General features: G+C 44.1%; 1 protein-coding gene across 13 annotated transcripts in view; it reads right to left on the reverse strand.

The window, feature by feature from the left end:
* Positions 1–27,254, reverse strand: part of mybpc1 (myosin binding protein C1) — a 159,772-nt gene that overhangs the window by 66,675 nt on the left and 65,843 nt on the right. For 9 of the 13 annotated variants that reach the window (XM_043708740.2, XM_087996996.1, XM_043708739.2 and 6 more), the window contains 9 exons: positions 25,606–25,647; positions 24,577–24,681; positions 23,424–23,572; positions 14,703–14,820; positions 12,087–12,135; positions 8,578–8,592; positions 7,018–7,077; positions 5,541–5,707; positions 1,750–1,882 (listed from right to left, as the gene is read on the reverse strand). In XM_043708740.2, the coding sequence (XP_043564675.2) occupies positions 1,750–1,882; positions 5,541–5,707; positions 7,018–7,077; positions 8,578–8,592; positions 12,087–12,135; positions 14,703–14,820; positions 23,424–23,572; positions 24,577–24,681; positions 25,606–25,647 (838 nt within the window). The remainder of the gene's footprint in view (positions 1–1,749; positions 1,883–5,540; positions 5,708–7,017; positions 7,078–8,577; positions 8,593–12,086; positions 12,136–14,702; positions 14,821–23,423; positions 23,573–24,576; positions 24,682–25,605; positions 25,648–27,254) is intronic. The other 4 variants (XM_043708742.2, XM_043708741.2, XM_087996997.1 and 1 more) reach the window with 2 other exon arrangements.

Below are 27,254 nucleotides of genomic sequence, written 5' to 3' on the forward strand. Positions count from 1 at the left end.
GATGTTGTTCCCCTGGCCCACTGATACTCTTGATTTCAAATCACTCATGGGCTATGGGAGTCGCTGGCTGGGCCAGCATTTATTGCTCCTGCCTAGTTACACCTCAGGAGGTGGGGCTGAGCTGCCTTCCTGAACAGCTGCCATCCGTGTGCTGTAGGTTAGACCCGCAATGTCCTTAGGGAGAGAGGATTTTGATCCAGTGACACTGAAGGAAGGAATAGTGTGCAATCACATCCCTGAAAAGGGCTGATCAGAAACATAGGTTAAATAAATAAATAAATAAACATAAAATAGACCCTCAGTCGTCTTGTGGTGCTGTGGTAGTGTCCAAACCTCTAAGCAAGGAAGCCCAGGTTCAACCTGCTCAAAATGGGGTAATAACATCTCTGAACAGATTGATTAGACGATAGGTTAAAAAAAAACAAAAACATCTAGCAGATCCTCTAGCCTGTTCCTGCTCTCCCCCACCCTCCATTCACTTTTGATCGTCTGCATTGCCTTCAGTGAATTTTGCTTGTAAATATCTAATTGGCTACACCGATGATTTACTGGGGGCTATGGGGATCCCCAGTGGAGGGCTCTCTATGTGAGAGCTCTCCCTCTTTCCCTCAGGGATTGGGGTGGAGGGTGCTGCACTTAGCATCCCTCTATTGCCCGTAGCGTTAGGTGCATTAGTCAGAGGGAAATGGGTCTGGGTGGGTTACTCTTCGGAGGGTCGGTGTGAACTGGTTGGGCCAAAGGGCCTGTTTCCACACTATCGGGAATCTAGTCTCTAGTTGCAGATTGCAGTGGTTCACAGGCTCCCAGCCCTACTGTTTACCGTCAGGTGCTGTGTTGTCTATGAATACATTAAATATTGGGTATGAGCATGTGCACTCCCTTTGTAGTTTTTGAGAAACTTTCTGTTGCATTTCTGGTTGCACTTCAGTCCCAGGAGCAGGCAGATTGGAGGATTGCCTCATGGGTCTGCTCCTGAGCCTGGCCAGGCTGGCAATGACCAGGTCCAGGCAGCAGGTCATGGAGAGGGTCATCTCTGCTAACTGGCTCCCCTCTCCTGAGGTTACATTTGTGCCCAGGTGCCCTTGGAGAGGGAGCACAAGGTGTCCATCAACACTCTCAGTGCCTTTAGAGAGGTGGACACTGTCTGGGGGTGGAGTCCGTTATCTCCCTCTCCAAATTCATTTGATTTAGCCCCTCCCACTCTCCTTACGTCTCAAATTATTCAAACATGTTCCAACAATTTGGAGATGGGAAAAAGTCCCATTCAGTTGTGAGTGTTAACACTCGCGATATCAAAAGAAAAGATAAAGCAAACCCAAGGGCGGGTCTCCAGAACTGTCTGTCCTGGACTGGGACCAGTCTATGTACACCATGAGTTGTCGCTCTATGTGCTGTCCAACAAAAAATAATGCTTCGTTCCAGTCGGGTTTCCTGCGCTATTACTGATCCCACACCACAATTTCACAGGTGAGCAGGGGAGGGCTCTCTGCTGTCCTGAAAATATTTAAACTTCAAATCAACATCACAAAAACACAGCAGACAAGCTGTGATCTGCTTACGAACCAATGACTTCCTTGCTACCTGTGGGATCTTGCTGTGCACAAGTTTGCAACTGCAAGAACAATTTGGGAGATCCTCCAATTGGGCTAAATTCTGCAGCAACTCAGGTGAAACTCAGTCTTTAGACTGTAATGTAAAGTGTGATAGCAGGAATGGGAGACCTAGAGGATAAAAACAATTTAAACTTACTTCGGACCAGGTCGGATTTCTTGACCGTTGCGATACCATTTCAGGTCAACGGTAGGATCTGCCAAATCCACGACAAATCTGATCTTGTCACCTTTCTCGACTTGGTAACCAGGCTCCAGAATCTTTGCAAAAGCTTTTGTGAACAATCGAAAAGAAAACAGTAAGAGTGAAACATTAACAAAGACTTGATTAAAATTGTCCTCTCGGTTTTAGTGAGGAGAAATTTGAATAAAATCGGGTATGATTACGGTGGATCAAGTTACAAGAAGACCACAGTCTTGCCTCTAGGGCCAGAGACAGGGATCAAAGGCCTCATCACAGGCCTCATCAAAGACAAGGATCATAGGCCTCATCATAGGCCTCAGTGCTGCTCCCCATGCATGTCTAGGCGGCTGGCCCTGGACAGCGGATCCCCTTCAGACCCTAATGTAGCCACTCTTCAGAGCTCCTGATTGCATTCACTTACGCTGTAAGAACCAATAGAGAGGCTCCAGAAAAGACTCACCTGAATAAGTAACTTCACTTATGGAGATTGGAGAAATTGGAACTTGGGGAAGAGAAGGTGGAGAGGAGATTTGAACAAGGTGTGAATGACCAGGAGGGATCTGGACAGGGAGAATATGTTTGGAATAGAGGAAGGATTGTGAATGGGGTGGGGGTGGAGGCAGATTTAAGTTAACTGGCAGAAAAGAAGGCAATGGAAGCATGAGGAGAAGGGAAGGGATGGCTGAGTGGTATCATCATTGGACTATTAAGCCAGAGGCAAAACTAATGTTCTAGGGGTTTGGGTTCAAATCCCAACATGGCGAGTGGTTCAATAACAATCCAGAATTAAGAGTCTAATGATGACCATCTGGTTCACTAATGCCCTTTAGACAATGTGATTGACATTTAATTGCCCTCTGACACCAACACCCCACAAATGAACAAAATAAAAGAGAGAACGGTTTCCTGCAGTAAATGATTAGTTTGCAATTTGCTGCCTGGGAATGTGCTAATAGTAAGTTCATTAGAGTTTTGTTTTGGTTGTTGTTTGAAAAACAATAAGGCCCAGCATTACAGGAAGGAGGTGAGTGAACAGCATGAGGTATATCGATCCTCTGGAGAGTCAGCATGAACACATGGGGCTGAATGACCTCTCTCTGTCCCAGAGATGAGGGGTTTGTCATACGAAGAAAGATTGAACAGTTTGGGTCTATACTCTCTGGAAGTTTGAAGAATGAGGAAGATCAAAATGAGGTATTCAAGATGATAAAAGGTGTGAATAAAATAGACGTGGAGCAGATGCTTTCTCTTGTGGGGCATTCTAGGATGAGAGGTTATAGATCAGTGGTGCTGGAAGAGCACAGCAATTCAGGCAGCATCCGAGGACAGGCAAAATCGACGTTTCGGGCAAAAGCCCTTCCTGATGAAGGGCTTTTGCCCAAAACGTCGATTTTGCCTGTCCTCGGATGCTGCCTGAATTGCTGTGCTCTTCCAGCACCACTGATCCAGAATCTGGTTTCCAGCATCTGCAGTCATTGTTTTTACCTCTGAGAGGTTATAGTCTCAGGATAAGGGATAGCAAATTTAAAACAGAGTTGAGGAGAAACTCCTTCTTGTTGAAACTTTATTGCTGGAACAGCGCAGCAGGTCAGGCAGCATCCAGGGAACAGGAGATTCGACGTTTCGGGCACAGGCCCTTCTTCAGGAATGAGCAGAGAGTGTTCAGCAGGAGAAGATAAAAGGTAGGGAGGAGGGACTTGGAGGAGGGGCGTTGGAAATGTGATAGGTGGAAAGAGGTCAAGGTGAGGGTGATAGGTCGGAGTAGGATGGAGGCGGAGAGGTCAAGAAGAAGACTGCAGGTCAGGAAGGCGGTGCCGGGCTGGAGGGATTCGGCTGAGACAAGGTGGGGGGAGGGGGGATGAAGAAACTGGTGAAGTCCAAGTTCATCCCCTGTGGTTGGAGGGTTCCCAGTCGGAAGATAAGACGCTCCTCCTCCGACCGTCGCGTTGTTGTGGTTTGGCGGTGGATGAGTCCAATGACCTGCATATCCTCGGTGGAGTGGGAGGGGGAGTTGAAATGCTGTGCTACAGGGTGGTTGGGTTGGTTCGTCCGGGTGGCCCAGAGGTGCTCTCTGAATCGCTCCGCAAGTAGGCGGCCTGTCTCCCCAATATAGAGGAGGCCACACCGGCTGCAGCGGATGCAGTAGATGATGTGGGTGGAGGTGCAGGTGAATCTGTGGCGGATATGGAAGTTTCCTTTGGGGCCTTGGAGAGAAGTGAGGGGGGAGGTGTGGGCGCAAGTGTTGCACCTCCTGCGATTGCAAGGGAAGGCCAAAGGGTTGTGAATCTGTGGAATTTGTTTGCTCCCCAAAGTGCGGTGGGTATTGGGACAGTGAGTAAGTTTAAGGAGGAGTTAGGCAGATTTTTAATTGGTAATGGGTTGAGGGGTATGGGGAGAAGGCAGGAAAATGGAGGTGAGAAGCATATTAGCCATATTAGCCAGGAGCAGATTCGATCTGCCAAATGGTCTGCTTCTGCTCCTATACCTTGTGAAATTATGATTTGGAGCAGCTGGTGTTGGACTGGGCTGGATAGTGTTAAAAATCACACAACACCAGGTTATAGTCCAACAGGTTTATTTCGAAGCACTTCTTCTTCATCAGGTGGTTGTGAAGCAGGATCATAAGACATAGAATTTATAGCAAAAGGTTACAGTGTCAGTGAAATGATATATTCAAAAAACCTAGAGTAAGTCATTCATCTTTGAGAATGAGTTTGTTAGTTTTGGTTCTTTAATATGTAAATCCCAGAACTTCCTTTAAGTCACATTCTCAAGATAACTTCAGGTTTTATAACAAAAGGTGCCATCTCAGCTCAGACAAAGCATTAAAGGTGGGAGGTTAAAGTTTGTCTGTATACCATAATACATAAATAATACATAACCTACAGGCTGTCAATCCATGTAATATCATGTGAATTCCACTTTAGAAACAGAATCAGTCTGGCTCAAGATTGGGATACAGACAAACTTTAGCCTCACACCTTTAATGCATTGTCTGAGCTGAGATGACACTTTTTGTTATAGAACCTTAAGCTATCCTGAGAATGTGACTTTAAAAAGTTCTGGGATTTACATATTAATGAACCGAAACTAACAAACTCATTCTAAAAGATGAGACTTACTTTAGGTTTTTTGAATATATCATTTCACCTGCATGACACTGTAACCTTTTGCTATAAATTCTGTGTCTTATGATCCTGCTTCACAACCACCTGATGAAGGAGCAGCGCTTCGAAAGCTAGTGCTTCCAAATAAACCTGCTGGACTATAATCTGGTGTTGTGTGATTTTTAACTTTGTGAACTGATATAACTATTCAGTAATTTTGATAATACTATAATGGTTAAGTGAAGACTTATTGGAGATCTGAAAAGGGGTTTCAATGGAATAAATAAACAGAAACTGTTAAGACTGCTGTAGGGTTAGTAACCAGAGGGACACAAGTTTGTAACATGGTTGTCTGAAGTACAGGAAATGGGAAATTTTGGTTTTTATGCAACACAATGGTACAAGCTTCAACACACTGCAGGGGCAGCAGATTCAATAGTAACTTTCACACAGAGTGGATTGAGAATTGAAAATTAAAATGAATTGAGTTTTTTCTTCGGCTGAGGTATGAAATTGGATAGCTTTTTCACGATGGGTCGAATGGCATTGTTTTGCATTCTGTCATTCTCTGATTCATTCGCAGTGACATCGAGGGGATGTACAGGCCGAGCAGAGACTCGGAGCTGGGAAGGTACTTGCCTGCACTCTTTTTCTCTTCCCTCTTTATCCTCTTCAAGCGTCTCAGCAGGCCCCTGAGGTCAGTGATGCCATATTCAAAAGCTATCTTTTCATACTCATGTGGCTGAGCATTTTTCAGCAGCTCCCAAACGTCAACTTCAGGCTCCGTGCTCTCTTCCTTCATCTCCCTGTTCACAAAAACAATGTCAGAACATTGGGTTCAGTCCCTGGGTTGACATTCCCTCTCTGTGTCTGTAACTCTCCCCAGCTGTTACAATTGGCTGAGGTCTCCATACTCCTCCAATCTAACCTCACAGCACTATCTAATCATCATCACTCCAACATCAGTGAGTGCACACTCAGCTGCCTGAGGCAGGGGTCTAGAATCCCCTCCCTAAACCTCTGTGGTCTTCAATGTCTCTAAGCTACTCGTTAAATCCTGCTCTCTCGACCAATTACGGTGGTTAGCACTGCTGCCTCACAGCGCCAGAGACCCGGATTCAATTCCCGCCTCGGGCAACTCTCTGTGTGGAGTTTGCACATTCTCCCCGTGTCTGCGTGGGTTTCCTCCGGGTGCTCCGGTTTCCTCCCACAGTCCAAAAATGTGCAGGTTAGGTGAATTGGCCATTCTAAATTGCCTGTAGTGTCAGGTGAAGGAGCAAATGTAAGGGAATGGGTCTGGGTGGGTTGCTCTTCGGAGGGTCAGTGTGGACTTGTTGGGCTGAAGGACCTGCTTCCACACTGTAAGTAATCTAATCTAAAATCCCTACAGTGTGGAAGCAAGCCATTCATCCCATCGAGTCAACACTGACCCTCTGAAGAGATCCCACCCTCAGATACACCCCCATACCCTATCCCTGTAACCCATCTAGCTTGCACATCTCTGGACATTGTGGGGCAATTTAGCATGGCCAATCCACCTAACCTGCACAGCTTTGGACTTTGGGAGGAAACCCATGCAGACACGGAGAGAATGTGCAAACTCCACACAAACAGCCACCCAAGAGTGGAATCTAACCCAGGTGCTGTGAGGCAGCGGTGCTAACCACTGAGCTATCATCCCACCCACTTTGGCCACCTTTTGTGATGATTCCTGTTACATTCTGTTGCCTGGTGGCTTGTGGTTGCTGTATAATGCTACTTCCAATCCTGCTCCCTGTCTGGCCCTGTTGGGAAAGTGCTGACAACAAGTAAGTCTCAATATAGGAGCTCTTCTCTCTCATAATAAGGTGCTCTTTACTATATGACTGTAATCAAGTATACAGGTCACATGAACTCTTAGGCAGGATGCACAAAAAGCTAGCTTCCGCTTTCAGAGGGTAATAGGAAGGGCAAATGGAATGTGGGTCTATACTTCAAAGGGGAGGGGGCTGTCTGATCATCGAAATCATCCCACAGTTCCTTCCACCTCTTCAAAGCATTCTCCAAGAGACAATTCCAACAGGTTAAGGCAACAACCAAGTAGCCGAGTTTACCGTCAAACCCTGAGATATCTTACCGGTGTTTTAGTAATCCGCTGAAATCGAGCTCTCCTGCATCATCCTGACCATCACCACCGCTTTTAACAGAGAAAGAAAAGTGCATTAAATACTTTTTTTGGAACCAAGTTTAAAAAAAATCATAGAAAAGAACAAAAAGTCAAGGCGATTTCCATCTGCTCCGTCTCCTCCCACCTCCACAGGTTCTAAAATGAAAATGGATGGCAGATTTTCAAAAAATTAGGATGACCACCTCATCTCTTCAATTTCACACAAGGAAGAAGTCGCAAAATGCAAAGACAAAGATGCAATTTATGATGCAAATTGAATGTAATTCTAAATTAAGAGCATTGCTAATGCCCAGCTCTCACATTCTTCCTAAGATGGTCTTCATCTCTCGGGTATTTTGTAGATAACTTTCCGAAAGTTAAACACAAAGATTTCTGAGCACTCCTCCCACACAATCCAGATGCTGTGCCCGGTCATTAACATGGCATGCGCATTTACAGACATTGGGAACATCATAATCCTACACCACCTCATGGTTCATGGCCATTTATTTGACATTTGTGGATTCTTTTCAAAACTGTTTTGAGAGGCTACTTGTTTCTGGAGCTGTGATGGGCTCCACCAATGAATGGTGTTGAGTATCTGTGAATTGAGAAGGTGTTTGCTGATCACCCAGGTCAAAGTGTAAACTCATGAACCACTTGGGTGTACTGTTATGATGCCCATGTGCAGACCACCCACAGAAATTCAAGACATTCTCATTGATGATCATGAATGATCTTTCATTAATTCAAAGACCTAGCACCCTCAACGACAGAGGGGTCTCAGCAAGAATTACCTGAAAGCAATCAGTCAGCAAACTGGACACAGCAACCCGCTGTGCCTCATGTGTTAATTGGTGTAATAGGATAAATGACCCTAAGAGACAATAGCTCTGTGTGGCATTTACCCAATATTTACCATAAATTCTGGTGTATAAGTTATACCTCTTTTTTTAAGACTTCCACAATAATGCACAAGAGTGGTTTTTGCCAAATGAGTGCAGGAGAATCACTTAGAACCCAGACTTTATGGTGATTAAACTTGTTTTTCTTAAATTAGTAAGATTAGTGAATCAACTGCTTACTGACAAATGAAGATTTGCATTCAGAAATGTGCACAGAACAATGTGCTTTGAAGTCTAGTCTACCCTTTCTGAGTGACCAAAGATTGGTTAGTGACAAGGAAGCTAGGAGAACCTTGTCATTTCAAGATTCAAGAGTCGAGATGATTTGACTTCTGCCCAAGATAGCAACTGGCAATTTCAGGTTAATCTTGACACAGTGCAGCTAAGATTTCATTCAGTTACATAGCAGAGGGCAGAACATTTTGAACACACAGTCCCTTTTACCACCAATCCAGGGAATGGCAAGACACAAGATGCTGGTGGAATTGTTAAGTAAACTGAAGATTACACATGAAAAATACGTAGGTCTCTTTCATGCGTTCCAGGCAAAGATAATAAGAAGGTTAAGGAGTATCTCTCCTTCTCCACTGGCACCATAACATAGAATGATGAAGGAGCTCCTTACCTTACCGGTGCAGTCCTATGATTGAAAAAAAGACATAATAATGAACATCTTAGAGATGAACTTGGAGTTTGTGTAGGCTAGGAAAGAAATAGAGTTAGTCAAAGGCTATTAAATGCCAACAGGCAACTGGGCAGCATTGTCAACCCATCAACCAACCAGAAATCAACACAAATACCGGATGAAATAAACATTGTAAGAGAGGAAATTTTACTGTGGTTGGCATCCACTTAGGCCTAGATGAAATAAGTCCCAAAGACGAGTCACTGGGCTCAAAACATTAACTCTGTTTCTCTCTCCATAGATGCTGCCAGACCTGTTGAGTTTCTCCAGCACTTTCTGCTATTCTATTTGAAGCAAACCCCAAATGATTGAAACAAGAAAACAAAGAAATGACCAAGGTCTTGACTATCATTTTTCAATCCTGCCTCAACGTGATACCATAGTTTAAAAAGAAGTGGAATGGATAACTGAAGTCTTCATGGACCAGTCAGCTTAAATTCAGTTGTTGGCAAATTATTAGAATTAGATGCAGGAAGATGGGATTCGTCTTCATGCCTTAGGTATGATGGGTGGAATTGCCTCTTTCTGTGTCACAAATTTTCTGGGATTGCTATGATTTCAATGGAGACCAAAATCCATCCTATCATAAAAATTGCCCCCCCCCGCCCCACCCTAAGATGACCAATGAATCTCCTTCCAAATGCTTTCTATTGACAGTGTCTGTCTTGCTCCAAGTTGTTGTTGTGAACTCGGTTGCCTCTTGTTGGAAGAGGTAGACACTTCCTCATGACTTATGGTTTCACTGATGGGAAAGGATTCCTCATTTAACTTTCACTCGATCTTTCATACATTATTCTGCATTGTTGTTCAGCTGCCCATCAGGAATGTCTGAGTTCTACTTCCTAGACCGTCATGTTAGTCCTTTTCCAAAGTATCAGAGCAGCTTTGTAACTGATAGGCCAGTGAGCCTGGATATATTGAAATACTGCCTGGGACCCCAAGATATAACTATAATTGAAATACATTCAAACCAACATGGCAGATTCTGGATGTTCTTCTCAGTCTGAACATGTGAAATTCACATTGGTACATCTAAGGATTAAGGTTGTCTGAATTATTTCCAAATCCATTTTGACCTTAAGAAAACACATGATTCTGTACCATCACATGACAAGCTTGAATTTTGCTTCTCTTTGTACTTTGAGGTTCTGGGACATCTTTTCCCTGACATTGTGCTTCTTCAGATATTTCTTCATCTCTTGGTTTGTTCTAGAATGCCATAGCTTCCAGGCCTGTTGGTTTGTCCCATAACTGTGAGATTGCATTTCTAGCTGAATCGAATTCACTTTTTGAAACAATTATCGAAGTGATTCTGAGTCAAACTGTTAGCTCCATGCCTCCTGCAATGACCATTGCTGCTCTTGGAGATGGATTTAACCTAAAAAAAGCCATAGTCACCTCTTGAGGTACGGTTATTGTGACACTCCGAGCACTATGACGTTTTCATCATTTACTCCATCCTCTTAGATGGTTTCCAGATGATCATCAAGGACTGATTCTTCAAAGTTGAAGCCAGAACCAATCAGGAATAAAAAAGGGAGTCAGGATAAATGTAAAACTCTCTCCCTTGAAGCTTGTTATCAGTGGATTGATGTTGATAGATTGTTTGGTGTCGATGGATAAGAACATCAGAATCAAGAGCAAGAGTAGGCCATCTGCCCCCTCGGGCGTGCTTCTACATTCAATATGATTCTCAACTCCACTGTTCCACCTGCTCCCATGTTACTTGATTCCCCGAAAGAACAAAAATCTGTCCAATTCAATGTTGAATATCCTCAACTAAGAGTGCTGACAACCCTCTGGAGCAGAGATTTCCAAACGTTCAGAACTCTCTGAGGAAAGGACTGTCTCCTCACTCAAATGAATGACTTCTTATTCTGAGGCAATGGCCCCATGTTCTAGATTTCCCAACCAAGGGGCAGCAATGCCTATCCTTCCAAACTCCTCTGGAACCAAACGGAACAAAGGTGGCGAAGTGGAGTTGAGCTCCAGATCATCTCGGGTCTGATGGATCAGGCCTGAGGGATTGGATGGTTTCCTTCTGTTCCAAAGTGTTTGTACAAGATCCAGGACAAGGAACTGTTGTCATTTCTCCCTTTTGTTTTTGGATATGACGTGAAGAAGCTTCAGCACAGAGACTTGTTTACCTCAGTAATGCTCAGCAACCCGTTCACTTACCATCTGTGCCAGTCTATCACAAGACAAAATTTACCAGACTCAGAAACCACAGGTTAGTTTTGCCTTTCGAGTCTCCAGTTAACAATTCTCTTAAAATAATTCACACAGAAACACAACGTATAATTTTGGTTTGAACCTGCGGTGACTTCTGTGGAGGCTCTGTTCACGCACAAGACTGAAAGTACAGCAATGTCTATAGATGACGTAGTAAAGAAGGAGAGAGTTTAGTGCTGATCGGGAACTAAAGGTTGATGATGCATGGCAGAAGAACCAGAGATGACATGCGCCAAAACAAAAACAGAAAATGCTGGAGAAACTCAGCAGCGTCTGTGAAGAGAGAAACAGAATTAACGTGAGTCTGTGTCATGCAGGACTGCAAACACAAACTCTGTTTCTCTCTCCACACAACTGCGGAGTTTCTTCAGCATTTTCAGATTATATTTTAGGACCTGCTCAGCACTTTGCTTTAATATGAGCAGATTTTGTTTTAAACACAGTGAGTGGTTGTGATATGGAACCCACAATAGATTGAGTCAGAATTTTCAAAAGGGTATTGGTGAAATACTTAATAAAAGATACTGTATATGGGGCTTGTCGCATTGGTGGAGGCAAATAGTACAGGTGTGTTTAAGTAAAAGGTGGATAAAAGTTTGTGGGAGAAACACAATGGATATTGATAGAGTGAGATGAAATGGGAGAGGGCTTGTGTTGAGCTGAAAAGCCAGCCCAGAGCAAGCTGGGTTATGTGTCCTGTTTCTGTGCTGGGTATTTGAGGGGAGGTGATGACGTTAGAACTAAACTATTAATTCAGAGACCCAGCTAATGATCTGGGGACCAGGGTTCAAATCCCACCATGGCTGATAGTGGAATTTGAATCGTTAAAAGTTTGGAATTGTAACCACAAAATGGATGTCAGGAAAATACCCATCTGGTTCACTCATGCTCTTTAAGGAGTGAAACTGCTGTCCTTACCTGGTCTGGCCTACATGTGACTCCAGACCCACACATTCTGGGTAGTTAGGGATGGGCAATAAATGTTGTCCTGGCTAGTGACACCCACATCCCATGGGTGTTAATTTTTTTTTTAAATCTCAGAAAAGGACAGAAATAACATTGCTTAGATATGGGGCAAGAAGAGGGAGTGTGACAAATTGGAAAACAAATAAAATGGGTCCAAAGAGTTTCCTTGATGCATTGCTGCAGACAGATATGTGCTGTGAACGTATGTTAACGAGTAAGGAGCAGTGATACTGAGGTTGGACTGTAGTTACCTGCGTTTAAAGGCAGAACGGATATCAATCTGCTGAACTTCTGGGGCCTCTGCAAAGAGAATTCAAACCAGACGTTAAAAAGTCACAGGGATTTCGTAAATGAATGCATTTACAATGCTCAGGCTTCTGCTTGTGCATTTGCACAGGGACCTTAACATAACCTCATTTCATCAAACATGTGATTTCTCTGTTCTGAATGTCGTTTGTCATTTCTATAAATGATTTGGATGAGAATATAGGAAGTATGGTAAATAAGCTTGTGAATGACACCAAAATTGGTGGTGTAGTTGACAATGAGGAAGGTTATTAGATTAGATTATTTACAGTGTGGAAACAGGCCCTTCAGCCCACACCGACCCTCCGAAGAGCAACCCACCCAGACCCATTCCCCTACAACTAACACTATAGGCAATTTAGCATGGCCAATTCACCTAACCTGCACATCTTTGTACTGTGGGAGGAAACCCACACAGACACGGGGAGAATGTGCAAACTCCACACAGACAGTTGCCTGAGGTGGAAATTGAACCCAGGTCTCTGGCGCTGTGAGGCAGCAGTGCTAACCACTGTGCCACCATGCCGCACCATTATCTAAGATTACGAAGGGATTTTGATCAACTGAACAATGGGGAAAGGAGTGGCAGATGGAGTTTAATTTAGATAAATGTGAGGTGTTACATTTTGGTAAGGCAAACCAGGGCAGGACTTATACACTTGATAGTAGGACCCTGAGGAGTGTTGTCCAACAGAGAGACCTAGGGATTCAAATACATAGATCATTGAAAATCTCTTGACAGGTATACATGTAGATAGGGTAGTGAAGAAGGCATTTGGCATGGTTGTCTTCATTGCTCAGATCATTGAGTATCGGAGTTGGAACATCATATTGTGGTTGTAGAGAGTGTTGGTAAGGCCACCTATGGACTACTGTGCACAGTTCTGGTCACCCTGATAAAGAAAGAATAGAGGGTTCAGTAAAGATTTACCAGCTTGTTGCCAGGAAGGGAGGGTTATGAAAATAGGCTGAATAGACTGGGACTTTTCTCACTGGAATGTAGGAGGTTGGTGGGTGTTCCTGCAGAGGTTTATAAAATCATGAGGGGGAAAAGATAAGGTGAACAGGGTATTTTTCCTCTAGGATCAGGTGTTCAAAACTAGGGGATATATTTTTAAGGCAGGAGGAGAAAGATTTAAGAGGGTCCTGAGGGGCAACTGTTTCACACAGGGTGGTTCGTGTATTGAATGAACTGCCAAACAGGTACAGTTACAACATTTAAAACCCATTTTTCAGATACGTAAATAAGAAAGGTTTAGAGGGATATCGGCCAAATGCAGGCAAGTTGGACTAATTTAGTTTGGGAGATGTGGTCGGCATGGACTGGTTGAAATTGAAGGATCTGTTTCTGTGGCGTATGATTCAATGACTCTATAACCCAAGGAGAAACCATGTTATTGGCTAAACAACTTATACTCATTTTGTTTTTGCATAATTTAAATGATGATGCATACCTAAATATGCTTAAGTTCATCCTTGTTTCCGTATAATGTATTAGATGGAAAGTGTGGCGCTGGAAAAGCACAGCAGGTCAGGCAGCGTCTGAGAAGCAGGAGCGTTGACACATTCCTGATGAAGGGCATTACGCCAGAAGCATTGACTCTCCTGCTCCTCGGATGCTGCCTGACCTGCTGTGCTTTTCAAGCGCCACACGTTTTGACTCTGATCTCCAGCATCTGCAGTCCTCACTTTCTCCCATTAATTCAGAGACACAGGTAACTTTCTGGGGACTGGGGGTCTGAATCCTAACACAGCAACTGATAGAACTTGAGGTTAGATTTTTTTTTAAATCTGGAATTAAAAACCTCATGATGAAACCATTGCCAATTGTTGTTAAATTGAAAACATCTGGTTCACTAATGTCCTTTAGGGAAGAAAATCTGCCAACTTTACCTGATCTGGCCTACATGTGACTCCAGACCCACAGCAATATGGTTGACTCTTAACTACTCTCTGAAATGACTGAGCAAGTCATTCAGTTGTATCCAAGGGAAACTACGGACAGGCGATAAATACTGGCCTACCAGCAATGCCTGTAGCCCCTGTCTGAAGAAAACATTAATCCCTGGGGGGGGGGGCGGTGGAGACAGCTCTGTGGGCAGTGACCCCTCAGCTGAACTAGTTTTTGAAACAGTATAAAGGTCTGTGGACAGCTCTGTGCTAAATTGTCACTCACCAACGGATAAGCACCTGCAATCCTTTGAGCTGATATAGCTTGGAAGGTAAAGTCACCAGAGTCCTAACGAACTACGGGCCGCTGCTTCATCAGCGAGAGATGACTGGGGATGGTTTAACCTGAGGGTCACCACACCTCAGGCGAGGAGAGAAGTTAAGAAGGGAAGTTCTTCATGGTAACCTCATGGTGTGGGAATTGAACCCACGCTGTTGACAACACACTGCATCGTCTTAAAAAATAATGCCTCTTAGTTGTTTGAAAACCTCTCATGTGTCAAAAAGATGTCTTTGCACTCTGAATATATTGATGCCTGAGATAATTTAAACATAAAAACCACTGAAAACTCATTGAACAGAAAACCCAGGAGTAAACAGAAACCTCTCACCTATTACTTCTAAGTCAAAGGTACAGCTGTCAAATTTGTCTTTCCAGGTCACTTCACAGCGATAGTTTCCAGCATAATTCTCCTTCGCTTTGATAATGTGCATCTCAAAGGTGTGAATCTGCAAAAACAAAAGAAATATTTCAAACGATGAGAATGACTTATGAGAAATGACAGCAGAGTTTTTACAGGAACTATGTCCAGCTCCATGGTAAATGAGGTACTCAAGATTCTGGGTTGTGAACTCTTTAGAATTGTTCTGTGCCCTGTAGAAATTAGGAAAATTAAAATCATAAGGATACTGAAAATTATAGTTTTTACAATTTCTTTGACTGTACGTTTTAGTTAGAGATACATCAACATTGTTTAGAGGTGGGATGGTTATCATTTAAACTGGGAGGGGAGGTTTTCTTAACTCATTCATGGGATACAGGTGATGCTGGCTAGGCTAGCATTTATTACCCATCCTGCCTCAGGCGGGAATTGAACCCGGGTCTCTGCCTCACAGCGCCAGAGATCCGGGTTCAATTCCCGCCTCAGGCGACTGACTGTGTGGAGTTTGCACGTTCTCCCCGTGTCTGCATGGGTTTCCTCCGGGTGCTCCGGTTTCCTCCCACAGTCCAAAGATGTGCAGGTCAGGTGAATTGGCCATGCTAAATTGCCCGTAGTGTTAGGTAAGGAGTAAATGTAGGGGTATGGGTGGGTTGCGCTTCGGCGGGTCGGTGTGGACTTGTTGGGCCGAAGGGCCTGTTTCCACACTGTAATGTAATTTAATCTAATCTAATTACCCAGAGGACAGTGAAGAGTCAACCACATTGTGGGTCTGGAGTCACATGTAGGCTAGACCAGATAAAGATGGCAGTTTCCTTCCCTAAAGAGTATTAGTGAACCAGATGGGTTTTTGCAACAATGGGCACCATTACACTAGCTTCTAAGTGCAGACTTTGCACTGAGTTCAAATTTCATCACAGTGGAACTTGAACTCATGTCCCCAAAACACTTATGGGGAGGCAAAGGTCTCGTGGTATTAGCACTGATCTGTTAAGCCAGAGAGGCAAAAGTGAGGATTGCAGATGCTGGAGATTAAAGTTGAGAGTGTGTTGCTGGAAAAGCAGAGCAGGTCAGGCAGTGTCTGAGGAGCAGGAGAATCGACGTTTCAAGCCCTTCATCAGGAACGGTGAAGGGCTTTTACCCAAAACATCGACTCTCCTGTTCCTTGGATGCTGCCTGACCTGCTGTGCTTTTCCAGCACCACACTCTTGACTGTTAATCCAGAAACCAGTTTTGACTCCCATCATAACAACTATTATGGTAACAATACCCAGAGTGGGAAAGGGAGAGTGACATCGTAGAAAAGCAGCAGTCATTAGGGTCAGTGGCGAATAAATAGTTCATAAGACAGCCATGCTAAATTGCCCAACGTGTTCAGAGGTGTGTAGGTTAGATGCATTATTCAGGGGTAAATATAGGGGAATGGATCTGGATGGGTTACTCTTCAGGGGGTCGGTTTGGACTTGTTGGGCTGAAGGGCCTGTTTCCACACTGTAGGGATTCTAATTCTAAAAAAAAAAATTTAATGGCTCTTCACCGAATGTATGTGGTATTGAAAACAAAATAAATAAACTAACAGCTCAAATACTCATTAATGGATATGATCTTATAGCCATTACACAAACATGGTTACGATGAGATCAAAGATGGGAACTAAATATTCAGGAGCATGTGACATTTTGAAAGGCAGGCTAGCAGGAAGGAAAGGAAGGTGGGGTAACTTTGTCACTACAGGATGGAATCAGTACAATAGCTAGAAATGATCATGGATTGGAAGGTATAGAATCCAGATGGGTAGAGGTAAGAAATAAAGAGGGAAAGAGATGCTGGTGGGAGCTTTCTATAGGTCCCTCTAACAATGTCAATACAGTGGAACTGAGAATAAACCTGGGGATAGTGAGGACATGTAATAAATGTTATACATTAATCATGGGGAGGCTTTAATCTTCATGGAGATTGAAATAGTCAGATTAGTGAAGGTAGGCATGATGAAGAATTTATAGAAAGTATTCAAGACAGTTTCCTGAGACAAGATATGTGGAGCTTGTTCAAGGAGCAACTATTGAGTGTCCTTGATAATTATGTACCTGTCAGGCAGGGAGGAAAGGATCGTGCGAGGGAGCCGTGGTTTAATAAGGAATTGGAATCCCTTGTTAAATGGAAGAGGGCGGCCTATCTCAAGATGAGACGTGAAGGTTCAATTGGGGCGATTGAGAGTTATAGGGTAGCCAGGAAGGACCTGAAGAGAGAGCTAAGAGCAGCAAGGAGGGGACATGAAAGGTCCTTAGTCGGTAGGATTAGGGAAAACCCTAAGGCTTTCTATAGGTATGTTAGGAATAAAAGAATGACTAGGGTAGGAATAGGTCCAGTCAAGGATAGTAGTGGGAAGTTGCGTGTGGAGGCGGAAGAGATTGGGGAGACACTGAATGAATACTTTTCTTCAGTATTTACTCAGGAACAGGGCATTGTCGTCGATGCGAATACTGAGTCACAAATAAGTAGAATGGATGGCTTTGAGGTATGTAGAGAAGAGGTGTTGGAAATCCTGGAAAAGGTGAAAATAGATAAGTCCCCTGGGCCTGATGGCATTTATCCTAGGATTCTCTGGGAAGCAAGGGAGGAGATTGCAGAGCCATTGGCCTTGATTTTTATGTCCTCTTTGTCTACTGGAGTAGTGCCAGAAGACTGGAGGATAGCAAATGTGGTTCCCTTGTTCAAAAAGGGGAGTAGGGATAACCCTAGTAACTATAGGCCGGTGAGTCTCACTTCTGTTGTGGGCAAAGTCTTAGAGAGAATTGTAAGGGATAGGATTTATGCACATCTGGATAGGAATAATGTGATCAAGGATAGTCAGCATGGTTTTGTGAAGGGCAGGTCGTGCCTCACAAACCTTATTGAATTCTTTGAAAAGGTGACGAAGGAGGTTGATGAGGGGAAAGCGGTAGATGTGGTATATATGGATTTTAGTAAGGCGTTTGATAAGGTTCCCCATGGTAGGCTACTGCAGAAAATACGGAGATATGGCATTGAGGGTGAGTTGGAGGTTTGGATTAGGAATTGGCTGGATGGAAGAAGACAGAGGGTAGTAGTTGATGGCAAAGTTTCTTCATGGAGTGCCGTCACTAGCGGTGTTCCGCAAGGATCTGTTTTGGGACCATTGCTGTTTGTCATTTTTATAAATGACCTGGAAGAGGGGTTAGAAGGTTGGGTGAGCAAGTTTGCGGATGATACGAAAGTCGGAGGAGTTGTTGACAGTGAGGAAGGATGTGGCAGGTTACAGCAGGATATAGAGAAGCTGCAGAGCTGGGCAGAAAGGTGGCAAATGGAATTCAATGTAGCTAAGTGTGAGGTGATTCACTTTGGGAAGAATAACAAAAAGATGGGGTACTGGGCTAATGGTCGGATACTTGGTAGTGTGGATAAGCAGAGGGATCTTGGTGTCCATGTACACAGATCTCTGAAAGTTGCCACCCAGGTAAATAGTGCGGTGAGGAAGGCATATGGCGTACTGGCTTTTATTGGTAGAGGAATTGAGTTCCGGAGTCCTGAGGTCATGATGCAGTTGTATAAGACTCTGGTGCGGCCGCATCTGGAATATTGTGTGCAGTTTTGGTCGCCATACTATAGGAAGGACGTGGAGGCACTGGAACGGGTGCAGAGGAGGTTTACCAGGATGTTGCCTGGTATGGAAGGAAGATCGTATGAGGAAAGACTGAGACACTTGGGGCTGTTTTCATTAGAGAAAAGACGGTTTAGGGGTGACTTGATTGAGGTGTACAAGATGATTAGGGGGTTAGATAGGGTTGACAGTGTGAACCTTTTCCCGCGTATGGAGTCGGGTATTACAAGGGGGCATAGCTTTAAATTAAGGGGGGGTAGATATAGGACTGAAGTTAGGGGTAGGTTCTTCACTCAGCGAGTCGTAAGTTCATGGAATGCCCTGCCAGTAGCAGTGGTGGACTCTCCCTCTTTATGGGCATTTAAGCGGGCATTGGATAGGTATATGGAGGATAGTGGGTTAGTATAGGTTAGGTGGGCTTGGATCGGCGCAACATCGAGGGCCAAAGGGCCTGTACTGCGCTGTATTCTTCTATGTTCTATGTTCTATAAGATATTGTGAGTCCAACTAGGGGTCTGGCTGTCTTGGGTCTGGTGACATGTAATGAGCCAGATTCAATATCTGATGTCAGGGTAAAAGATAACCTAGGAAACAGTGACCATAACAGAGGTCATTGCACCTTTTAAGGGAAAATTGGAGAAATCATTGGAACAGATTACTGAAGTAGAAAGACTTCAGGCAGGTAACACTGAGGCAGAAACCCTCAGACAAGGAAGAAGAACAGAGATAATCACTTGAAGCATCACAGCACACAGCATTGGGCCAAGTGCTGGAAAATGGATCCAAATGGTGATTGATGACTGGCACAGGCACAATGGGCCGAAGGGTCTTTCTCTGTGCTATAAGAACTCGAGGAGATGATACCGGTGTGGAGTTAAGTTATTGAACTGAATGGTGAAACAGGCTGGTATGACTGAAAGGCACGTTTCTGCTCCTATGTTGAAAGATTTAACCGGTGAGTAGGTTTGGTGAAACAAATCAAGATTTTGTTTAAAAAAGAATAGAGTTTACAAGATGAAAATGGGAACATATTATACAATGTGCGTGGAAAAGAACTGGTCAATGATACCAGAACCAGAGCTCATGTATAAATAGTCCAGTATGTCTGCAATTTGTCCCTTGGTAAAATAATTCCCAAGGCCCTTTTATGGTCTGTCACATCAACAGCTGAGAATAATACACAACAACATGAGCCAGGCTGGAGATTATTTGGAAAATAGAGAAGTGCTGTAAATAGCTAAAGGTACGACCTCTTGAATACTGTGCTGTACAAGTATGAAACACAATTAGAATCCTTGGATTCCCACTGGGCTTGAGGCAACTGCATGGACCAGACTGGAAGATGATCTACAATTTCACTTTGGCCGTCACTGAGGTGACATAGTCTCATTATTCCCTGGCACCCACCCACCCACTTGGTTACATTATGAGTGCCAGGCTTGGCTGGGGAAAGAGGTTGGGGTGTGAGGGTAGAATGGGATCTGGAAATTTGGCAGAATCTGGTCCATCCCGTTTAGATTCCAGTCCAAATTCCATTGAAGGGAGAGAAGGAGTGAGTCATCCAATCACGCATCTTACTCGCCGTGCCCAATGAGCTAAGAAAGAGAGATCAGCCATGATGGTTCTTTGGGACTATGGCGACTTTCCCTTTCCTTTTCCATCTCAGGAGTTTCCCTGGGAATCTTGCTGCGGATGGCTTGGTCAGCAAACCAGCAAGGTCAAGTGCAGTTGAAGGCCCAGCAGAGGCTCTGAGATAAAGGCCATCATTGCCACAACACAGATGGACCATCCTCGGAGAGAGCAGGACGATGAACATCATTGCTGGATCACATCAGTTACGATGCCGACAATTGGTGGCAGATTGCGAGAGGAGAGGGATGGGGAGATGGTTAAGGTAGGCAGGATGCTCTGATCGATCCTCTCCAGCTGGTGTATTCTGATAATCTGCCACCATCACATCATGACACCTAGCTCTAGAAATGTAATGTTGAGGTGTGGCTTATAACGCAGGGGAGATTTCAGTGAAGTTTTATGACAACACCTCGTGTCCACCTATGTGCACAACAAACCCAGGCACTCCGCAATCTGAAAGTCAAGTTGCACAATCCCCTTGGAGATCCTGGAGGGTCGGTAACCCTCCAGGATGGTAACTCTTCTATTTAAAAAGAGAGGCAGAGAGAGAGCTGGGAGTTATACAACAGTCAGCCTGACCTCGATAAGGGGAGGATGCTACTGTTATTATAAAAGATTCAATAGCTGAGCACTTGGAAAACAGTGAAGGAGTTAAGTTATTGAACTGAATGGTGAAACAATTCAGACACAGTCAACCAGGGGTTTACATAAAATATGCTTGACCAATCACATCAACATTACTTGTGACATCAGATACATAACTGAGCACGTGTGAGGTTTCGAACTGGGGGTTTCAGTGAGGATGGGAGTCATGGGTGGAGGCACGGGGGGAGTGATGTTGACAGACTGAGGGTCCAGAAGCCAGGGATTTGAAGGGTAATGGGGCCAAGAAATCTCAACACTTGAGAGGGGGGAGTGGCACAGGGGAGGGGATCCAGGAGCTATGGGCCCTCTCCTCATCTGTCTCCCCTCTGCAATCACCTGTCCCCCACAGATCCCAGCCCACACTGCAGCCATCTTCCCAACCCATGCAATGCGATTGACTCTTTGAAATGGCTGAGCAAGACTTTCAGTTTAAGGGCAATTAGGTTTGGAAACCACATGCAGTGACCACCACAACTTGCTGAATGAGAAAGAGAGACATTTTAAAACTGTGTTCAGGTTGGAGCTCAGCCTCCCTCCAGAAGGAATATAAGTCAGGTCTCTGAACCTGAAATGTTCGCTCCCACACCCCAGTTTAATTAGAACTCAATTAACCAATTGTTGCCAGAATCCTTTCCACTAAAGAGGGGCTTGTGCTTAAAAAGTGCTGTGTGCCACATCCTGAGGTATACTTCTACCCAGGAAGGATTTTTTGAATGTGAAGCAGCTGTTGCAAAACATGATTGTGCATTGCAGTTCATGCACAATTTGGTATGCTTACCTTTATTGGTTGGTGCATTGAGTACAGGAGTTGGGAGGTCACGTTGCGGCTGTACAGGACATTGGTTAGGCCACTTTTGGAATATTGCATTCAATTCTGGTCTCCTTGCTATAGGAAGTATGTTGTGAAACTTGAATGGATTTGGAAAACATTTACAAGGATGTTGCCAGGGTTTGAGGGTTTGAGCTATAGGGAGAGGCTGAATAAACTCAGGCTGTTTTCCTGGAGACTGAGGGGGTGGTTTAAAAGAGGTTTATAAAATCATGAGGGGCTTGGATAGGGTAAATTGACAAGGTCCTTTCCCTGAAGTGGGGGAATCCGAAACTAGAGGACAGAGGTTTAGGGTGAGAGGGGAAAGTTTAAAAGGGACCTAAGGGGCAACTTTTTCCTGCAGAGGGTGGTGTGTGTATGGAATGAGCTGCCAGAGGAAGTGGTGGAGGCTGGTACAATTACAATATTTAAAAGGCACCTGGATGGGTATATGAATAGGAAGGGTTCAGAGGGATATGGGCCAATTGCTGGCAAATGGGACTAGATTAATTTTGAATATCTGACTGAGATGGACAAATTGGATAAAGTAGTCTGTGTCCCTGCTGTACATCTCTATGACTCTATCTTACGAACTGTACAGTGATGATGACCAAGTAACTGTTTTAGCCGTGCTTGTTGAAGGATAAAGATTGGGAGAACATTAGCGAACACCCTCCTGTCTTTCATCAAAATAATGGAACCTTTTAAGGCCACCAATAAGGGGACAGGGAGACTGTTGGCAAAATACAGTGGATGCTGGAAAACTGAAACAAACCAGCTGGAGAAACTCAGCAGGTCTTGCAGAATCTGTGGAGAGAGAAACAGAGTTAACACTTTTGGGTCTGGTATGACCCTTCAGAATTTGAAAGAGGTTTGAAAATAGGTTCTTTTATACTTCTGATAAATGGGGAGGAGGGGTGAAGGGAACAGCTGGTATAGGGACCCAGTGCAAAAGACAAAGATGGTGTTAATTATTCTGAAATAAAAAAAAGTGACATGAAAAGGGTGTAAACTAAAGTGTGCAATGGGAGTGAATCTGCCCTCTCTACTCAGTGCAAAGGAAACAAACATAACCAAGTCAAGGCTATGAGGTATGTGGGAGATGGGGTTGAAGGTGTAGGAAGATGGAGTAAAAGAGAAATAGAGAGAGAGCCTTGGTTTAACAGCTCAATTAAGGACAGTACCCCCCACTACTCCAGTAATCCCCTGATGTACATTGGGAATATCAGCCTAGACTTTGAAGCTCTTTATGGAATGAGCTGCCAGAGGAAGTGGTGAAGACTGGTACAATTACAGCATTTAAAAGGCACCTGGATGGGTGCATGAATAGGAAGGGTTTGGAGGAATATGGGCCAAGTGTTGGCAAATGGGACTATATTAAGTTAGGATATCTGGTTGGCATGGATGAGTTGGACCGAAAGGTCTGTTTCCGTGTTGTATGCAGAACATAGAACATAGAACATTACAGTGCAGTACAGGCCCTTCGGCCCTCGATGTTGTGCCAACCTGTGAAACCAATTGAAGCCCATCTAATCTACACTATTCCATTTTCATCCATTTGTCTATCCATTTAAATGTCCTTAAAGTTGGTGAGTGTACTACTGTTGCAGGCAGTGTGTTCCATGCCCCTACTACTCTCTGAGTAAAGAAACTACCTCTGACATCTGTCCTGTATCTATCACCCTTCAATTTAAAGCTCTGTCCACTTGTGCTAGCCATCACCATCTGAGGAAAAAAGCTCTCACTGTCCACCCTCTCTATGACTCTGCAGTGGGACTTGCTCCCACATCACCGACTGACTAAGCAGGAGCACCTGCCATCCAATGAGAGACACCGAAACCTGAAGTGTACCTTTGGCAGTTCCAGGTCAGTGCTTTTAGATCATTTGCTCCACTAGTTGGAACCAGGGAGCAAGAGCTTGATGAGAGGTTAACAAAAAAAAGCTAGCAGAAGAGTAGGTGTTGCTTACCCTGGTGATTCTGTCAAAGGATTCCTTCAGCTGCAAGTGCTTCCCTGCTTTGCTTGCAAGATCCAGCCATTTCCCCTTGAACCACTTGCAATTCGGCTTACGCAAAAGGTCCTTGGCTTCAATTTTTGCCACAAAAGTGATGTCCTCACCTTTAAAAGGGCATTAGCAGCATGATTAAAAAGGAAAGCTTGGAAAACCACCTTTCTCCATGGTAGTATAAGTCAGTAGTTCATTGGCAATGACGTGCTCTTCAGCATCTGAACTCATTAGCACCGTGAACAGCTGAGCACCGACAACAAAGGACATTCCATTCTAAGCTCAGTTTGATGATCGCACTGAATGTCTGTGTTTATAGGGGATTTCAATGGCCACTGTCTTACAGAGGGGACAATTGGCCAGGAATCTTTGCCCCTGGTTTATGTTCAACGAATGGATTCTGATAAAGGGAGAGGCAACTTTCACTGTGGAACCCTTCAATATATTTATACAGAATCTCGCTACTTAGACTCAGGCTAGTATTGGACACTTGGGCAAAGAATCAGAGAGGGTGCTGCCATCAATGATTCATTAGGGCAAGGGCAAAAAAGGAACAGGAAGGGCTAATCATAACATGAGAGCCAAACCATCTAAGGACTGTACTTAAGGAAGCATTATTTTCACAGAAATCCAGAATTTTCTCCCTTTTAAGGCTCTGGATGCTGGGGTGGGGAGGTCATCTGGAATTTTCAAGACAGACAAAGATTGATAGATTTTTGGCAGATAACGATATTTAGGGATATGGGGCAAATCTGAGGGCATGAGAGAAATTGCAGGACAATTAACATTGTAACTGATCACAGTAAAAGTCAAGTATTCAACATGCTCCTCATTCAGTAGAAAAATGCAGAAATTTGATGAAAAAAATTGGATAAGCTCAGGGATTGTGTTACTAGGGCTTTGGCCGTTGAACAGCGTACAATTTGGATACCCAGAACAGTGCTGAAAGGGTTAATAAAGTAACTGCAACAAATGACAAGATCACAACATCTGGTAAGAGCAAAACAATGTCTGCTTTTGGACAGCGTCTCTCTCTCTGTCAATTCCATTGTGGTACACGGTTCCTCTCCCAGAGTTATTTACTATTGATTGAAAACCTGAGATCTCAGAAACTCACCGACAGTGACGGTCCCATTCTGAGGTTTCTCAATGAAGAGGGTTGACCGTGTAGAATCATCAAGTTTAGCAAGTTCCTCAGTAGCTGCTTCTCCACAGGACCACACTGTCCATCCAGGAAAACAAAACCAAAAGGCACAGGTCAGAATTTTGTTCACGGACTCAGTGCAGAGATAGTCCTGCCTGTTTCCTTCACTCTGAACTCCTCAAACCATGGTGTTAAACACAGGTTAGCTTTAGGATAGGACATGATTTCAAGTTGTTGCATTCAGGGTAATGTTGGTTATGGACTGTGATACTTATGGGATTGTGGTTGAAGGGAATGAGTTTGAAAAAGGACTATATCATGTTATGTTATAGCACCCTGAATGAGATATTGGATGTTCGCACGACACCAATCATACAGCAATTGTCAACACAGATATCGATGCATTCGGTTATCTCAAAAACAAAGCAAGGGATTCTTCATCGAGGTTATACAATTTGTTTGTTTGTCACTTCACGACACATTGCGAAATGTTTCAGGAAGAGAGATGGTGGAAGGGTTAGCAGGGAGCTGTGGATAAGGGCTTCACAAACTGGAGGTCAGGATCCCAAGTAGGGTCAGGAGCTGGAAACCTGGGATCCTGAACTCCAACACAGCAACGGACAACTCCCTCCCGTGCCCTCATCAACCTTCTCCACAGTCGCCATTTTCTCAGCCTTGTCCCTCTCCCGTGGTGTGGCGGCCTCTCAGGTTAAACTCACCAATGGTAGCGTGGGACCGCGGAAACTTTACCCTAACCTAGACCTTCTCCACCCGCCCAGACAGGTTTCCAGGTCTTACTAAAGTCTCAGTGAGGGACTCTGTCAGCACCAGCACAACACGCAGCCCTTCTGCCACATCTGTCCTTCCTCCATTAACAGCAATATCACTGCTCAAGGACAGGAAATGGTGGGAATCAAATAACTGAGAAATTTTGAATACATCGATGTGTTCATTGACAATGCAGTGAAGGTGCCGTGTCAAGTAGTTCAGAAGCAGACATACCCGAGTCTTTCCTGGCCAGTGCGGTATCGGAAGGCTTTTCATCTGTTTTGAAAACAGGGAATGGTCAAAGCGAGCATTGGAGTTACACAGGAAATTCCAACATTCACATGGGTTAGACGAACGGTTGCTAACTCTGGGTTGGACATGATCCTGGAGGTTTCATCACATGAACCACCCCGTGCCCACTTCATGCCCATTCAGTTGGCTCTTTGGGATGTCCCATCCACCTTCCCATTGGGAGAGCAAAGTAAACAGCCTCCCTTGGGAACTTCTTCCAGAATTTTCTGTGTTTGCTTCAGCTTCCCCTATTCACACCGTTTTCTCTGATTTGAACATAGGACATGGAACACAGAACATTACATCCCAAGACAGGTCCTTTGGCCCATGATGTTGCGCAGACTTGTGAAACCAATCTGAAGCCCATCGAACCTACACTATTCCAGTATCATCCATTGGTTTATCCATCCACTTGCTTCATAATTGATGAAAGAAAGTGCCCAAAAAAGTATAAACAATATACAAGTTTTAAAAAAAAATTGTGAGTTTTGTTGTCCCAGCAATTAATCTTTAAATTCTCAAGACTCTAAGCCAAACCTAGAAAGTTGGCAACCCCTATTTGGAAGGGAATAATTTTCTTTCTGGCAGTGGTAGTGTCCTCACCTCTGAGCCAGAGGGCCTAGGTTCAAATCTCACCTGTTCCAGAGGTGTGTCACAATATGCCAATAGAGCCTGGTTACAAATGGTGGTCTAGGGGCCCTTTTGACGCAATGGTAATGTCCCTGCCTCTCAGCTAGGAGGCCTAGGTTCAAGTCCTATTTGCATCAGAGGTCTCTGAATAAGTTGATTAAAATATCCAAAACTAAATATTTACTTCAGAACCAAGTAGGCAAATAATAAAACATCTTTATTTCCATCCTCTATTTCTTGCCTGTTTTGTCCTCTCTGCAGGAACTGGTTGCCTACAGGCCATTCAGCCCATTAAGTCTGTCTGTACCAATTCTCTGAAGAGCATCCCACCCAGACACACCCTGGGCAATTAAGCATGGTCAATCTATCTAACCTGCACATCTTTGGATTATGGGTGGAAGCCTGATCAAATCCACACAGACACACGGAAAACATGCAAACCCCACACAGATATTACCCCCAGGGTAGAATTGAACCCAGGTCCCTGTCACTGTGAGGCAGCAGTGCTAACCACTGAGCCATCATGCTGCCCATGTCCCTAGGTTGAGAGGTGGCAGTATCTCATTTATACTGCACTCTGAATTTCTCTTTATTTTTGGAAGCTGACAGATACTGACACCATCTATAGGAGACACAGACAGCCCAGCTCCAATTCAATTCTCAGCTACAGAGAGCTTTCTTTTAGTTGTTAACATATTAGGAATGAGACTGAATGCATTACTGACTTTTACGCACTCTCTTGTAGGGTTTAACAAACCTATCAAGGTATTAACACTCCACAAAGACCTCTGGGGAACCAACACTCGGAAATAAATGCTAACCTTGACAGTGATCCTCATATCTCAAAATAACAATAAAGAAAATTGGGAATGTGTTGCATGCTTACTAATTATCACTAATTGTTTATTGACAAAAACAGGCTTGCATTTGTAGAGCAGCTTCCATTTCCTCACTTTTCCCCA

This window comes from Chiloscyllium plagiosum, unplaced genomic scaffold (genome assembly GCF_037043375.1).
Source record: "Chiloscyllium plagiosum isolate Xiang-an unplaced genomic scaffold, Cpla_swu_hap1 HiC_scaffold_19, whole genome shotgun sequence".
In the NCBI taxonomy this organism is placed as follows: domain Eukaryota; kingdom Metazoa; phylum Chordata; class Chondrichthyes; order Orectolobiformes; family Hemiscylliidae; genus Chiloscyllium; species Chiloscyllium plagiosum.